Source organism: Macaca fascicularis, chromosome X, assembly GCF_037993035.2.
Source record: "Macaca fascicularis isolate 582-1 chromosome X, T2T-MFA8v1.1".
NCBI lineage: Eukaryota > Metazoa > Chordata > Mammalia > Primates > Cercopithecidae > Macaca > Macaca fascicularis.
In genome coordinates, this window is record NC_088395.1 from 24984704 (window position 1) to 24995873 (window position 11170).

Consider the following 11170-nt stretch of genomic DNA (forward strand, 5'->3'; position numbering starts at 1 on the left):
TCAGAAAACACAAACAGCTGAACAGAGGGGGTAAAAAATAGAGGAGGAGGACGAGGACGAGGACGAGCAAGAAAGGCCCCGGAATAAAAATAACTGCGCAAAAGGGCTTACATTCAACGCTCTGACAGGCGACTCCTCCAAACCTGGGCCAGTTCTACCCTCCTCCCAACGACCCCCACTCTGCTCCCGACTTTCCAGCCCACCCGGGATCTCTTTTGAGACACCCAGCATCTCTGAGGGAAGGGGGACGGTTCCCAGACTGAGACTGGGACAGCGACGGTGGCGGAGAACTGGAGCACTCACGGCCTATAGGGGCCTCGTGGGGCCGCTGAGGCCGGGCCTGTCCGGCACCGACGGCGTCACCTCCCCTTCTAACCGGGCACCCCGGGCAGGGCGCTCCTCAGGGCACGGCTTGCCCGAGGCGGCCTCGGTTTCCCCGTCTGGAAGGAGGTGCAGGAGCCCAGGGGCAGGGGAGCTCCGGGCGCCCTGCTGGGGCCACGCTACTTAGGGCCGTTGCGGCTGCGGCCCCGACGCCCTTTGTCAAATCGCCTCCTGGGTCTCGGGGACCCGGTGAGCAAAGCCAAGACCCGACCCCCGGTGGCCCCAATGGCGCGGGTGAATGAGGACGCTGGACTTATGGGCGCCCGCGAGAGGGCGCGGGCCGGGAGGGCCTGGGAGGAGAGGCGCCGGGCTCCGCGTGGGGCTCGGGACCGAGGGGTCCCCAGGACGCACAGACTCGATCGCCCCTCAAAAATGACCGTGGTAGCAGGTGCAGGCCGAGAGTGGAGGCAGAAGGAGTGGGAGGAGGAGAGCAAATACATCTACTCAGATGCTAATGCACAGAAAGTGAGCCTTAGCTGTTTTTCTTTGGAGATTAAATGAAATCTCAAACGGATTTGTTTTTGAGTAGGAAATTGTAGATTTCTCACAATCGCATGAAATTTTGTGTTGCATGCCTCTAATCAACATCACATTCTTTGCCCCCACTTTAGGTTTTGCAGGTCTTAGTACAGCTCCTGGTACCCAGGAACATCTTTTCCGAACCAGAAAATTGCACTGTGGCTGTGGGAGTGTAGTAGGTACTTTTATTTGGGCAAATGGAACTTGATGTTTCATCCTCATGAGGTGGGCGCTGATTGATCTTTTCCCCTGCCCCCATCCCTTATTTATCCTGGCCCCATTCTTTTCCCTCAATTCTCCCATTACTGCTGTTGGGGCCATTTCATTGTTCATTACTCCTACGGTTTAAGGCTTGCAAAGGACTAAAAAGAAATTAAAAGCAATGTATTTTGCTTAGAGAATCCCAGAAAGGCTGGAAAGAAAGGCGATTGAAACCCACGGTTCAAGTGAAATTTAGACATAGGAGTGATTTTTACGTATTTCTTTTCATGGATAATAGAGAGTTGGCGTTATCTGTCACTGTACGTTCTACCTAATAAATAGCTGCAAGACTATAATCTAACAGGTGTAAAATTTCCCTTTTCTGACAAATGAAGAGACCACCAACAGTACAAATAGAAAATGCTGTTGTTGACAATCTTTCACACTGTAGAGCCGATTCTAAGCTAGCTTGCTTTCTCTCTTTCTTTTCTTTTCCTTTTCTTTCTTCCTTCCTTCCTTCCTTCCTCCTTCCTTCCTTCCTTCCTTCCTTCCTTTCTTTCTTTCTTTCTTTCTTTCTTTCTTTCTTTCTTTCTTTCTTTCTTTCTTTCTTTCTTTATTTCTTTCTCTCTCTCTCTCTCCTTCCTTCCTTCCTTCCTTCCTTCCTTCCTTCCTTCCTTCCTTCCTTCCTCCCTCATGCAGGCCTGGCTTTTGGGGTATGGTGGTGTGTACCCCACACAGAGAATTGTAAACAAAGATAGGCTGATTTAATTTCTGCGCCCCCCCCCCCACACCCCACAAAAATATTGAGGAGGGATTTTTTGCTCTCTGCCAACTGAAAAAGGGACTGATCATCAGAGAAAATGCCTGTCCTTTCTTTCACTCATTCTCTTGATCTCCTCCAAAAATATGGCCTATTTAGTTATTAGGAATCATAGATTGGGAAAAGAAAAAGAACAGAGAGGGCTGTTCCAAGTTCCATTCCCTGGGAGGTCCCACTTCCATCTGGCATATGTTGAGTCCTGTTTTCCTCTCAAAGGGGGCCTTGTTTATGGAGATTTTCTCTGCATTCATTTGTTCCCAGCCATCTCTTCAACAGCTATCCCCCCACCTTCCAGGATCCCTTTGGTCAGGCTTGGTTCCCACTGCATGGAAAGCAAAAATATCTCACCCAGAAATGCCTTGTCAAAGACAGAGAGGGAAACCCGCCCAGGCAATGCTGCCCTTGCATGTCATCATGGACCAATTTCTTACCTGCTTCTCCTCACCTTCTTTCGCTCTTCTTCAGCTTCTGGGTTGAAGCATTTTGATGTTATTTATACGAAGGAAATGACATTAGAGTAACCTTTTTATTGCATTACACTAAAGGGAGATTGAACTACAACTTTGAAAATTGTGACATTCCAATGAGAGCTATATTAAATTGCTTAAAAACATTTCGAAGGCATCATTGGTATTGTCTGTAGTGGTAAGTGAAACAAAGGATTTCACAGCATGTCGGGCTTATTACAAACTATGCTCACATTTAAGCCTTTAAGCTATTAAATAGAAGAGAGGAGAAAGGGGATGGTGAAATAGTATCAGAGTGGGATGGAAGAGAGAGACAGAAGATGCCTTAGAGAAGACAATCCTGAGAATAGAAGGTGGCACAGATTGAGCGCTTACTCTTTGCCAGTACTTAAAATGTGTTTCCTGGCCAGGTGTGGTGGCTCATGCCTGTAATCCCAGCACTTTGGGAGGCCGAGGTGGGTGGATCACTTGAGGTCAGGAGTTTGAGACCAGCCTGGTCAACATGGTGAAACCTTGTGTCTCTACTAAAAATACAAAAAAATTAGCTGGGCATTGTGGCACGCACCTATAATCCCAGCTACTCAGGAGGCTGAGGTGAGAGAATTGCTTGAACCCAGGAGGCGGAGGTTGCAGTGAGCTGAGATCGCGCCACTGTACTCCAGGCTGGGTGATACAGCAAGACTCTGTCTCAAAAAAAAAAAAAAAAAGTTTCCTTCATATAAAGAACACCAAAATGCTAGACTGCAGTTCTAAGTGCTTTTCACATGGATCAACTTATTAGAATCTCTCTTTTACAGATGAGAAAATCAAGGCACAGAGAGGGTGTCCAACTCAGCCTGATTTTCCCAGGACTTGCCTGGTTTTCCAACTGAAAGTCCTGTATCCTGGGAAATTCCTCAATCCCAGGCAAACTGCGATGGTTGCTCACCCGAGGCACAGGGAGAAGCAGTTTGCCCAAGGTCTCAGAGGTGGAGCCAGCATGGGAATGAGCTAGGCAGTCTGACCCTGGAATCTACTGCTCTTATCCTCTGTAAATCTCACCCATTTTTACAGAATGAGTAACTTGGGGCATTAGAGAGAGATGAACTGACTTGTCCGCAGTCACACAGCTTGCTAGTAGTGGGTGGACGACTACAATTTGGGACTAACAAAGCACACCTCCTTTCTACTCTCAGCTACCTTCTGAAAGAGGTTTTATAGAAAAGAAAGCAGCTTTAAAAAAAAGATAGAAGTAAGGAGCTAAATAAATAAATATAGCCAAGAAAAAGACATCTACCGTATTGAGAAACATCACGACCTGGCAGTATTAGAATATGTAGCAAAAGGGGGTCACCTATATTGTAAACACAATTTATAATGAAAGACAATTTCAAAATTGCAATAAGTACACAAAGAAAATAATTATATGGCACATGTGGCCATTAGGCAGGGAACATTTTAACTTCCTAAAGCATTTGGTTTATTGTTCTGATTCCATTATTGTTCACTAATGATGGTCATTGTTCCACCTCACGTCATCCTCAAAACTGGCAGCCCCCTGCAGTGGACATTGTTTCCAAACAGCTTCTCTAGGACACTTCAGACAAACCTGCAAGAACTGATTATGTTCTGTGCATGGAGTTGGTAAGCAGGTTGTAGCTGGGCATTGGCCAGGGAAGAAGGCATTCTCACTTGGAACACAGCTCATTGTAAAAATGCAGTTTGACATCAATAAAAATAATCACTATTTGTTGTATTTCTTATAATTATAGGTCATCTCTTGGTGAGGCTCTGCAGTTCGTAAAGTGGCGATTTGGCCTCTGTCATGCTGACGCTGGAGGCAACCAGGCCCCAGAGCCTCTCCTGGCGGGCATCCTGAACGCCAGAAGCTTAGGCACAACTTCAGGGAAGAAAACATTCTGGAAATGATGAGAAAACTGTGAGGGAGTTGCAACTGTAAACAGCAAATGTGCTAAAGACCAGAGACTTATGCAGAGCTAAAAGAGGGCAGGTGGAGCTGTTCTCAGTTTTTTACATGTGAAGAAAACATTGGGCTGACTCCATTCTGAATTCTGCAGAGCTAAAATGTGCCTTCATGACTGTTGTTGTTTTATTTAACACAAGCACCCGGGGCTGCGTGAGGATCAGGGCTTGATGAGCCAAAGGATTCTGAGAAAAAAGGTGAACAGCTGTGGTTCTTGTCAAACACAAACTCTTAATCGTTGCTTAATCATTCCCCCATATTAGACATTTGTGTTATTTTAATTGTTTTGCTATCGCAAATAGCATTGTAATGAAAACCTTTGTGCACCTAACTTATTCTTTTGCACTGTTTCCTTTACATAATTTCCTAAGAGTGGGATTACTGATTAAAGACTATGAACATTTTAGTCTCTTGAAATATTGCCAAAAATGTCTCCAACTGGTTGAACCAATTGACACTACCTTCATATGAATGTACCAATTTTGCTACAATCTTGCCAGCATTATGTATTACAGCTTATGTATTTTGCTACAACTTTGCCAGCATTATGTATTACCCTGCCACCCCCGCCTCAAAATATGGTGATTTAAATAATTCTATACTTGAATCTAGTTCTCCTAACTCTATGCTCAGTATCTTCCCCCTCACTCCAGCATCTCTCTCTCTTGCCCGTCTGAATGACTTGAACTAAGATGACAAGAATACATGAGAAGAAAGGTAATCCTGGTTGGGCACAGTGGCTTATACCTGTAAGGTGGGTGGATCACCTGAGGTCAGGAGTTCGAGACCATCCTGGTTAATATGGTGAAACCCCATCTCTACTAAAAATATAAAAAATTAGCCAGGTGTGGTGGTGGGCGCCTGTGATCCCAGCTACTAGGGAGGCTGAGGCAGGAGAATCACTTGAACTTGGGAGGTGGAGGTTGCAGTGAGCCAAGATCGTGCCACTGCACTCCAGCCTAGGCAATAAGAGCAAAATTCCATCTCAAAATAAATAAATAAATAAATTAATTAATTAATTAATTAATTAATTAAAATAAAGAAGAGGAAAAAAAGGAAAAAAGAAAGAAAGGTAATCCTAAAGCAGTGCACATCTGCCATGTTTGGCAAGATTTGTGAAGACATCTGTAACAGAATGTGCAGTGTGTGAGGGCCTGGGCTCTGGAATCAATGGGACAGGGCTTGGAGCCCATTCATTCTACTTCTGGCTCAGTAGCCATGGGCAATCAAATTAACCTTACTTTCTTCACCTGAAAATTGAAGATGATAAAAGTACCTGCCACACTGTGCTGCACTATAGATGCTAAATAAAAGTTAGCTTATATTGTGTGACACATGAACACTGAAATGCACATTATTTTACATGCTTTTTGTTGTTGTTGTTGTTGTTGTTGTTGAGACAGAGTCTTGCTCTGTCACCCAGGCTGGAGTGCAGTGGCATGATCTCAGCTCACTGCAACCTCCGCCTCCTGGGCTCAAGTGATTCTCCTACCTCAGCCTCCTGAGAAGCAGGGACTACAGGTGTGCCCCACCACACGCGGCTAATTTTTGTATTTTTAGTAGAGATGGGTTTCCACCATGTTGGCCGGTCTAGTCTTGAACTCCTGATCTCAGGTGATCCGCCCGGCTTGGCCTCCCAAAGTGCTGGGATTACAGGTGTGAGCCACGGCACCTGGCCTTATTTTGCTTACATTTTTGAATACCTGTAAAATTATTTTTATAGAATATTGACTCAGGACTGGAATTGCTCCATTGAAAGGTATGCATGGTAACTATAGATATTGACAAAATGTCCTTTAAAAAGCCTATTTCGGCCGGGCGTGGTGGGTCAAGCCTGTGGTCCCAGCACTTTGGGAGGCCAAGACGGGCGGATCACGAGGTCAGAAGATCAAGACCATCCTGGCTAACACGGTGAAACCCCGTCTCTACTAAAAAAATACAAAAAAGTAGCCAGGTGAGGTGGCGGGCGCCTGTAGTCCCAGCTACGCGGGAGGCTGAGGCAGGAGAATGGCGTAAACCCAGGAGGCGGAGCTTGCAGTGAGCTGAGATCCGGCCACTGCACTCCAGCCTGGGCGACAGAGCGAGACTCCGTCTCAAAAAAAAAAAAAAAAAAAAAAAAAGACTATTTCACTTTGTGCTTCGACAACATTGATAGCACTGGCTATTTTCTTTTCTTTTCTTTTCTTTTCTTTTCTTTTCTTTTTTTTTTTTTTTGAGAAGGAGTCTCGCTCTGTCGCCCAGGCTGGAGTGCAGTGGCGCGATCTTGGCTCACTGCAAGCTCCGCCTCCCGGGTTTACGCCATTCTCCTGCCTCAGCCTCCGGAGTAGCTGGGACTACAGGCACATGCCACCACGCCCGGCTAATTTCTTGTATTTTTTGTAGAGACGGGGTTTTGCCATGTTACCCAGGCTGGTCTCAAACTCCCCAGCTCAAGCGATCTCCCCTCCTCTGCCTCCCAAAGTGTTGGGATTACAGGCATGAGCCACTGCAGCTGGCAAAACTTATTATTTTTATGTGCATTTCTTTCATTATTAATGAGGTCAAGCATTTTTTCATGTGACAATTGGTCAATTGTATTTCCTCTTCTATGACTCATCTGTTCTCAATTGCTTACTAATGTGCAAATTATTTTACCCACGGGCGGTATGTCTTAAAAGTTTGCTAGAGCTTTATAAAAAGCTGGCATGAGAATCACTGTGAGATTACCATTAGTTTTACTCTGATTTCCTTTAGCTTCTAAGCATAATGGCCAGTGTTTATTTTCATGCGTTTTCATGAGTTTATTTCATGAGCTGAAAGACCACATTTCTTGGCCTCCCTTTCAGGAAGGAGTGGCCAATTTAACTAAATTCTGGAGGAGGACACGTTTTGTGTGGTGTTTCCAGGAAGTCATCTTAAAAGAGAGGAGTTTTGTAGACCAACGTCCCTCTCTTAGTCTTCTAGATGGTTTGTCTTGAAGGGATGTGAGACAAAGACTGCTAATTGCATCCAAATATCCATCCTTCTGGTGGTGGGTTAAAGAGACTGCAAATTTTGTGTCACTCCCGGCTGCTGCTGGTACTGGGGCCCAAGGAGGGATATGCCCGAGTGGGGCCGCCTGACCAAGGGAGCGACAGACACGACACCCATGGACGCCTCAGCCGCTTGGGGCCCGCATGGACCCCCTCCTTCAGTGTAGAATGAACCAAGGAGACTCAAACCCAGCAGCTATTCCACATGCGGTGGAAGACATTCAAGGAGATGACAGACGGATATCTCAGCACGACAGACTTGTTTTGGACTGTAAAGACAAAGAGCCTGATGTACGATTTGTGGGAGGCTCCATGGTGCAGTTAATGCAGCCATATGAGACATGGCGAGAGCTTTTTTTCCCCACTTCAAGCACCGAATTTTGGAACTGGGGGAGATACAACAAGACATGTTTTGTGGAGATTAAAGAATGGAGAACTGGGGAATATTAAGCCTAAGGTCATTGTTGTCTGGGTGGGAAGAAACAACCATGAAAAGGAAGCAGAAGAGGTAGCAGGTGGTATGGTGGCCATGGTACAACTTATCAACACAAGGCAGCCACAGGCCAAAATCATTGTATTTGATCTGTTACCTCAAGGTGAGAAACCCAACCCTTTGAGGCAAAAGAACGCCAAGGTGAACCAACTCCTCAAGATTTCGCTGCTGAAACTTACCAACGTGCAGCTCCTGGATACTGACAGGGGTTTCATGCACTCCAACCATGCCATCTCCTGCCACGACATGTTTGATTTTCTGCATTTGACAGGAGGGAGCTACTCAAAGGTCTGCAAACCCCTGCGTGAACTGATCATGCAGTTGTTGGAGGAAACACCCGAGGAGAAACAAACCACTATTGCCCGACTGGCTCCCATCAGTGTCAACAGCATCTCAGTTTCCTCAGATCAGTTCTATCACCCCCGGCGCTCCAGAGTCCTTCTCTTTCTTAAGGCACTTTGCATTGCAGAATGTTCCTGGATGTTCATATCTCGTGTTTGAAGGGGAGGAGGGATTTAAACTGGTCCTGTACATAGAAGGTTTGTTTGACAGAGGAGAAAAGTTAGCCAAGGAAGATTGTTGTTTCAATTCATTTGAAACCAGAAGGGGACTTTTTAGTTGTATGTGTAACATGTTCTTTGAATTATCACTATTTTCCTAGGACAACATCAAGCCTAAATACTGAACAATATGAGGATTCTTTTCTTGGCCTTTCTTGGATTATGTCATATATAATAATTTTCAGAATCATACCTACTTGGCTTTAAAACATGTTTTTTCCAATTTTTTAAGATTCATAATTTAGTCTTTGGTTTTTATGTTGCTTAGATTCATATGCATATTTAATATTTTCTTTCTTTTTCTTTTTTTTTTTTAACAACTGGTAATCAATTTATTAAAATAGTTGACTTAAGCATCTGCAATGGTGACTTCCACCTCAACTCCTGGCTCAATACTGATGGAAGTGATCTGCTTAACAATCTCAGAAGGACTGTGCAAGTCAGTGAGTGGCTTGTGGATTCTCATCTGGAAACGATCCCATGTCTTAGAACCTTCACCACAAGGAGTTTTTCTTGTAGTGATTCTCAAAGTCTTGGTAGGCATTCGAACTGGTCCTTTCACTTTCAAGTTCTTTTCCTTCGCGCCTCTGATCAAGTCAGCACACACCTTTTCCAGGGATTTAACGTTGCGGCTCGTTAGGGTGATTCGAATTCGGTGAATCACCACCTCCGGCTCCACGGGTGTTTTTCCGGTATCCTTAAAAGCCATGGCTGCTGCGCGGCTTTCTGACCGACTTGTTCCTCGGCGAGAGCGAACAGCGGTGAGTCAGGGGCAGGAGCGTGCGAACCAAAGGTCCGCAGGTCCTACGACCGCGTCTTCCTCAAAAAGCTTTTTTTTTTTTTTAAGATGGAGTCTTGCTCTGTCGCCAGGCTGGAGTGAAGTGGCGCTATCTCAGCTCATTGCAACCTCCGCCTCCCAGCTTCAGGGGATTCTCTGCCTCAGCCTCCTGAGTAGCTGGGACTACAGGCACCCACCACCACGCCTGGCTAATTTTTGTATTTTTAGTAGAGGCAGGGTTTCACCATCTTGGTCAGGCTGGTCTCGAACTCCTGACCTCGTGATCCCAGAGGATCCCCTCGGCCTCCCAGAGTGAGCTACCATGCCTGGCTGAATATTTTCTTAACATGCAGCGTCAGGTTGAACATGCTTGTCATTCAAATGTGGAAGATGCTATGGTTGCAAGTGAATTTAGTCCGCTTTCTTAATCTTTCCCGTGCTTAGCAGTGAAAAACAGGTTTTGCCCCAGTAGGGGAACTCTTTGGAGAATATTATTTTTATGCTTCTGAATATCATGTCTATAATGGACCTGTCCATGCAGCGTTTCCTCCCTTTTCCCCCTCATCTCCTCTTTTTTCTTTTTTTTGGTCCTTGTTGACATCACAAGCTTTTAACACATTTTTGACCTAGGAGCCCTGTTGCTGGAAGTATAGTCTCCAGCCAGCTACTCTTATGACAGTACTGCTATAGAACTCATTCTTGTGTGGTATTCTGTGCTATGGAGTCTGTGTATTGCTATTCATATTCAGAGTTCTGGTTTGTTTTGTTTTTCCCTTAAAACCTGTTACAGTTTTTGTTGTTGTTGTTGTTGAGGGGGGACTCAGAACTGTTTCCATTCCATAGCACCTGACATTATTTCAAGTTTTATAATATCTTAAGGTGTATATTCTATTTTGTTTTATTTATTATTTATTTTTTGAGATAGAGTCTCGCTCTGTCACCCAGGCTAGAGTGTGGTGGTACGATTTCGGCTCACTGCAACCTCTGCCTCCCGGGAGCAAGCAATTCTCCTCCCTCAGCCTCCCGAGTAGCTGGGATTACAGGCGCCCGCCACCAGGCCCAGCTAATTTTTGTATTTTTAGTACAGACAGGGTTTCACCATATTGGCCAGGTTGGTCTCAAACTCCTGAGCTCAGGTGATCTACCTGCCTCAGCCTCCCAAAGTGCTGGGATTACAGGCGTGAACCACCGCGCCTGGCCTGTATATTTTTTTATTGGCTTAGTTTTTAAATTATCATCCAAAAAATTTTCAGCCTTTTTCCATGGGGAAACAAGTGAAGCCACTCCTCAGCATAGACTGACTTTATCCCGTCATTTTAGTAAAAAAGAACTAGGTTTGTTTCACTTGTAAGGTGTCTCATTAATGTACTTCATCTGAGAATTTGTTTTAAGAGCACTCTTTATGATCTTGATGTTTGAGCTATAAGAACTGCCATTTTAAAAAAAATAATGGGATAATAGGTGGTTTATTCAGTATACCTAATGAATATGTACAAACTGGATCTACAGATATTTTGAACTGAACCAGGTGGATATTGAAGTAACCCATCAAAATATGCTCTGCAGTGATTCTGCTTAATGTTCTAATTCAGTAACAAATGTTTTATGTTCTGCTGGAAAGGCAAATGGCAGTGCTTTTGTGTGTTGGAGGAGGGGTTACTGATTTGTGCTAAGACCCACTTCTGATTGTGAGGGATAGAACTTGAGCTCAATTTTTTCTTTTTCTAAATTTTTTTTTTGAGACGGAGTCTGGCTCCGTTGCCCAGGCTGGAGTACAGTGGCGAGATCTCAGCTCACTGCAAGCTCCGCCTCCCTGGTTCACGCCATTCTCCTTCCTCAGCTTTCCGAGTAGCTGGGACTACCCAGCTAATTTTTTTGTATTTTTAGTGGAGATGGGGTTTCACCGTGTTAGCTAGGATGGTCTTGATTTCCTGACCTTGTGATCTGCCTGCCTGGGCCTCCCAAAGTGCTGGGATT

The 11170-nt window shown here is 45.0% G+C and overlaps 1 protein-coding gene and 1 pseudogene across 1 annotated transcript; one reads left to right on the forward strand and one right to left on the reverse strand.

Annotated features, from left to right (window-relative positions):
- Positions 1–7213: 7213 nt before the first annotated feature.
- Positions 7214–8565, forward strand: LOC102122136 (platelet-activating factor acetylhydrolase IB subunit alpha2 pseudogene; annotated as a pseudogene).
- Positions 8566–8703: 138 nt separating this feature from the next.
- Positions 8704–9245, reverse strand: LOC102121754 (small ribosomal subunit protein uS10-like). Its single transcript, XM_045383926.2, has one exon. The coding sequence runs from the start codon at positions 9122–9124 to the stop codon at positions 8765–8767; it is 360 nt and encodes a 119-aa protein (XP_045239861.2). The 5' UTR covers positions 9125–9245; the 3' UTR covers positions 8704–8764.
- Positions 9246–11170: the final 1925 nt, after the last annotated feature.